This window comes from Chrysochloris asiatica, unplaced genomic scaffold (assembly GCF_000296735.1).
Source record: "Chrysochloris asiatica unplaced genomic scaffold, ChrAsi1.0 scaffold00353, whole genome shotgun sequence".
NCBI lineage: Eukaryota > Metazoa > Chordata > Mammalia > Afrosoricida > Chrysochloridae > Chrysochloris > Chrysochloris asiatica.
This window is the reverse complement of record NW_006408871.1, coordinates 2,101,497-2,107,436: the sequence shown is the minus strand read 5'-3', so window position 1 is coordinate 2,107,436 and position 5,940 is coordinate 2,101,497. Positions and strand designations below refer to the sequence as shown.

General features: G+C 35.3%; 1 protein-coding gene across 1 annotated transcript in view; it reads left to right on the top strand.

Annotated features, from left to right (window-relative positions):
* MFSD8 (major facilitator superfamily domain containing 8) overlaps positions 1–5,940 on the top strand; it is an 84,293-nt gene that overhangs the window by 73,413 nt on the left and 4,940 nt on the right. The window contains exons 7-8 of the mRNA XM_006876104.1: positions 532–640; positions 3,240–3,374. Of these exons, the coding sequence (XP_006876166.1) occupies positions 532–640; positions 3,240–3,374 (244 nt within the window). The remainder of the gene's footprint in view (positions 1–531; positions 641–3,239; positions 3,375–5,940) is intronic.

The following is a 5,940-nucleotide window of genomic DNA, read 5'->3' as shown; positions in this document are numbered from 1 at the left end:
GGATATTTCTTTGTGAAAGTATATATAATAAGAATGTCTACTAATACTAATTTCAAAAAGCATTGAAATTCAAAATACCGATTGAAATGAATATAGAACTGATTACCTATTATTACATTGTCTGAGGTCTTCATAAACTCCTTGTAAACTTAAGATTTAAGTAAGGTAGAAAAATCTACAATTGAAATTTTAAGAAAATGTATTTAGTTTGAGATCATTTTACTATATTCTAGAAAATGCATTCTTATATGGTTTGAGGAATATCAAATAGAAAGAGAATAAAATCGGAGTATATACTGTAGTTAATAGAATTGAAATACATTTTTTGGGAAGAAAATTCAATTTTTTAAAATACTGTTATAAAATTATTTTTTCATATAAAATGTTTAATTAGTTTTAACTGATTTGGAACCTAAAACTATTTAAAATATTTATTAATTGAATTTTCTAAATATAATTTCTATATTATCATAGTGTCATAAGAAAAAGTAAATATGTGAGTAATTCATTTATTCCTCTATTTACCTATAGCAAATACAGATGGAGTTCAGTTACCACAAGGAAATATTGATCAAGTTGCTGTTGTGTCCACTAATATTCTGTTTTTTGTGGTTCTGTTTATCTTTGCTCTTTTTGAAACGTAAGTTTTATTCTTCATCTAAATCAGATTATGTATTAAATTTCATAATATAGTATTATGAAGACCTTTTTCAAGGCATATTTTTCTTGTCATGATGTAAAAAGCATATAAATCTTATAGGTTTTAATTTGAATATAGTTAATTCTGTAGACATAATCTAACTTACTTACTTCCTCATAAAGGAATCTGGTTCACTAGTTTTTCCTCATATATATATGTTGTTGTTGTTAATTGCCGTCAAGTCAGTTCCAACCCATAGTGACCCTGTATAGGGTTTCCGAGGAGCAGCTGATGAGCTTGAATCGCTGACCTTGCAGTTCAAACGGCTTTACAGTCTGGCGCATTAACCCACAGCGCCACACCAGGTATCAATCTCTCTCTATATATATAGATATAGATATAGATATATAGATATATAGATCTTGTTACCGTTAAATGCCTTTGACTCAATTCTGATTCAGAGCAACCCTGTATAGAGTTTCCAAGGAGCAGTTGTTGGGTTTGAACTGCCAATTTTGTGGTTAGCAATCCAGTACTTGTCCTACAGTGCTGCACCAGATCTCCAAATATACATATATTTCCAGAAGTTCATGGAAAAATTCCATTTTCCACAAACTTTTAGAAGTCTTCTCATATATATTTACATAAATATCCTGGTATGGCGCTGTGGGTTAATGCACCAGAGTATAAATCCATTTGAACTGCAAGGTCGGCAGTTCATGCTCACCAGCCACTCCTCGGAAACCCTATACAGGTGTGCTATGACTCAGAACTGACTTGATGGCACTTAACAAAAACAACATACACACACAGTATTCAGTCTAGCAATTTTAGCTCTACTTAGTCCCTGTTCCTGAAAAAAAAAAATAGTGAAATATATTTCAAAATCTCTGCCTTGTTGACCTTTATCATATGACTCATTGCTTTTTAAAATCTATTAAATTATAAAAATCATACATCATATTGTATAAATTCCAAACAATATAACTTTATTTCCACTCCTTTCCCTAGAGTAACCATTCCTAATACCTTAGTGTGTATTTTTTGAACATTTTTTTCTATGCAACCATAGTATGGATTTGTGTTTGTATGTGTGTGTGTACACACTCCTTGATGTGTACACACACATACATCTAACACAAAATATATATGTATGTTTATGAAATCATCAAGGAGTTTTTGTGTGGCATTGTATGATCAGCACTGGACTGCTAACCACAAGGTTGGTGTTTCAAACCCACCAGCTGCTCCTAGAAAACCCTATACAGGGTCGCTATGAGTCAGAACTGACTGACGACACATAACAACAACCTGAAACCAAAATAAAATACTTCAACATTTATCATTTGAAAACTTGACTTATTAATTTTATTTCAGGACACTTAAATTTGAATTAGTCTTTATTTTTAAAATTATAGAAGTATATAAATAGCTTGCTTATCTGATTTAAATATTTTAAATGACAGTAATTTAAAAAAAAAAAAATCTTTTAAATGCATTTCGGTTTTGTTTTGCATCCTGCAAAGTCGTTGACTCGATGGTAGTTAACAACAACAACAACAATAGGATGGTTGTTGTTGTTAAGTACTGTGGAGTCAGTTCCTTCTCATAGTGACGCTGCACAGGGCTTACGAGGCTGTAAATCTTCACGGGAGCAGAAAGCCTTATCGTTCTCCCACGGAACAGCTGGTAGTTTCAAACTGCCAACCTTGAGGTTAGCAGCCCGATTTGTAACCACTATGCTACCAGAGCTCTTTAATAGGATGGTTAGAAAGTAGAAAAAGAGGCTCAGGCAAAGAAGGAAACAGATAGCCACTTACCACTTATGGCAGTGGCGGCTGTATGTCGTGGAGTCTGTTCCGACTCATAGCGACCCTGTACAGGGTTTCTGAGGCTGTAAATCTCTACGGGAGCAGAACGCCTCATCTTTCTCCCATGGAACATGCTGGTAGTTTCGAACTGCTGACCTTGCAGTTGGCAGCCCGAATCATAACCACTACGCTACCAGAGCTCCTTCAGAGGTAGCAAAAACAATGCACATTTTAATAGAGATGAAAGAGACTGAAGAAAAGGGGAAAAATAGCAGGTCTAATAATGTAATAACTTATGGTGTGGTGCTGTAATATCGGCACTGAGCTGCGAACCCTAAGGTCGGCTGTTCAAATCCTTGGAAACCCTGTACAGGATCACTATGGGTTGGAATCAACTAGACGGTACTTAGCAACAACAACAACATTAATGTAGCAATAGTAACATTTCATTGAAAGAAGACCTTAATCATTTAGTTATGTTAAAATGGTAGGAGTAATGATTGATTTGTTTTCTTTTTCTATTTTTAACTTTCTGTACTGGGCCTTATGTAGTTAAAATAAATATGAAAAATAGAAACATGAATAGGCAAATTTAGTAGCTTACATACAAAATGTGTTTATATGTATTCAAATTTTTACTTGTATAGGCCTGGTGTCATAATTAAAAGGGATACAAATTCATGAATGTATAGTTATCAAAATTAAAGCTTGTATTTCAACGTTAGGTAACAATGACTATGATCTACATAAAAATAAGAATAACATTATTTCTTTTTCGTTTTCCTTAGCATTGTTACTCCATTAACAATGGATATGTATGCATGGACTAGAGAACAAGCTGTTTTATATGATGGAATAATACTTGCTGCTCTTGGAATTGAGGCAGTTCTTATTTTCATGGGGATTAAATTACTTTCCAAAAAGTAAGTCATATTTTTTGGGTTTTTTTCAAATCTGCTTTTTTTAAAGTGAAATATGAAATGGAGTTAACAGTCTCTATCAAAGTGCTAGTAAACTAATTAAAACTGTTTTTCACATTCAGTCTTAGTCGTAGGCTTTGAAAATTTGCATATAGATTTTAAATATATTAAGGGAATATCACATTTACTGGTGTAGGATAAGCACTAAATTACTAACCGCAATGTCAGTGGTTCAGACCTTTCAGTCGTTCCTCAGAAACCCTAAGCAGGGTCACTGAGTTGGAACTGAGTCAATGGCACTTAACAACAACAGTATAGTCTTTGTTAAACCAGTAATATCTTACAAAAGAAGTCCTGGTGTGGCGCTGTGGTATAAGCACTGGGCTGCAGGGTCAGTTTGAACCACAAAGTTGGCAGTCCAAACTCACCAGCTACTCCTCAGAAACCCAATACACTGTAGCTATGAGTCGCTCCCCACTCCATGGCACTTAACAACAACAACAGTATCTTTTAAGGAGCTCTGGTGGCACTGTAACTTAGGCATTGGGCTGCTAACTGCAAGGTGAGTGATTTAAACTCACCAGCTGCTTCATGAGACAAAGCTGAGGCTGTCTGTTCCTGTAAAGATTTGCAATCTCGGAAACCATAGGGTTGCTCTGAGTCAGAATCAACTGAATGGCAATGGATTTGGTTTTAGTTTTTGGTTTACTGTATCTTTTACATGTTACATTTATTCTATGTATTTCTAAAAGTGTATTTTATAAAACACACTTCTGTTCTGCTGTATGGTTAATAGATATTACACAGTAAAATGATTCATTGACAAATTTGATTAGGAAATTCTGGTTAAAATGACTAAACTTATCACTCTAGAATTTTCAAGTCTTCAATGTATGTGTACATACTACATCACATCATTGCAAATATTTTGTTTTTGTTATGTGCCATAGAACTGGTTTTGACTCATAGCTGCCCTATGTAGGGTTGGCAAGGAGTGACTGATGAGTTTGAACCACTGACCTTGGGGTTAGAAGTCCAGTGCTTATCCTACAGTGCCATATCAGGATTCTATACTAGAAAATACAGTACATAGCATTTCTCATAGTTATTTGACTACAGACCACTTTTTAAAGAAACATTTTATGAAAGTACAAAACTGTAAGGAACCCATGTTGGGGGAAATGGTTGTAGAAACTTAGGTTCAATCATACAGTAAGGAATGGGACATGAGTTGATGACTTTAGACAGTCCTAAGTCTGCTAACCAAAAAGTCGGCAGTTCAAACACACTAGCTGCTCCTCAGAAATCCTATACAGGGTCGCTATGAGTCAAAACTGACTTGATGAGGTTTACTTATTGTTAAAATATCTTAATAAAATTACACAAACTAGTCAACAAATATTGAGTTAATGAATAAAGTTAAGTGCCATAGGGAATACAACAAAGATTCCTATTCTTACGGAACTAAGTGATGGTGGTGGTTATGTGCTGTGGAGTCAATTCCGACTTATAGCAACCCTGAACAGGGTTTCCGAGGTTGTAAATCTTTACAGGAACAAAAAGCCTCATCTTTCTCCCGTGGGACAGCTGGTAGTTTTGAACTGCTGACCTTAAGGTTTGCAGCCCGAATCGTAACTATGGAAAAGCTCCATTATCTTTTTTATATACCGTTTTTATTGTGAATTGAGTGAAAGTTTACAGACAAGATCTTCAGTTTTACATTTTGTTTCATCTCAGTGATCACAATCCTGTCCATGTAACAAAAGTTTTCCCACTTCCTCCCTGTGGATCTTATTTCCATTTCACTCTCGTTCCTATCACTTCTCAACTTTTTCCATAGGTAAATGTTGCCCTTGTGATCTTGAATGGTTGACCATCTTTTAGTGCACATACCTTGCTAGTTTTGTTGTCCACTCTATATATCTATTGCTTGGCTGAAAATTGGGCCACAAGGGTGAGTTCTATTCTAAATCTGAAGGGTGGTTAAGGACCATAGTCTTGAGTTCCTGCAGTCTTTTTTATAATTTTGTTTTTGATTTTACATTCTATCCAGAAAGAGTGTCCCACTATCCGGGACTTTTCTAATGTGATCCCTTTCAGAACAATTGATAGTAGTAGCCAGTTCTGGTCTCAGAGTCATGGGACTGATGGTGACATGTTCCTTTTGGTCTATTGGACTAGTTGATTCCTAGCACCTTCAAATTATTATCACTCTTTGTTCTTTCTTTTTAACTTGTTATTACAATGATTATAATCCCCTCCATGTACCATCAGTTAACAGTATTTCTTTCTAATCACTTTAGCCTTTTAAAAAACAACAACAACAACAAAAAACCACTCAGGCATACATAATAATTTACACCTCTAAAAGGTATGTTCTGAAAGTCTGCCTCCTGGCCACCAGCTCTTAGTCCGTCTCTTCCCATGAATCTACTGTCCTCAGCCGCTCCACATCTCCATGACCCTATCTCTGCCTCCATCTCTGACATCCTTGCTTCTCTGGATAAGGTCCCGCATTCTGCTTGTGCTCTTCTCGTTTGATGGTCCTAGGGTCTTCTGTTTCTGTACT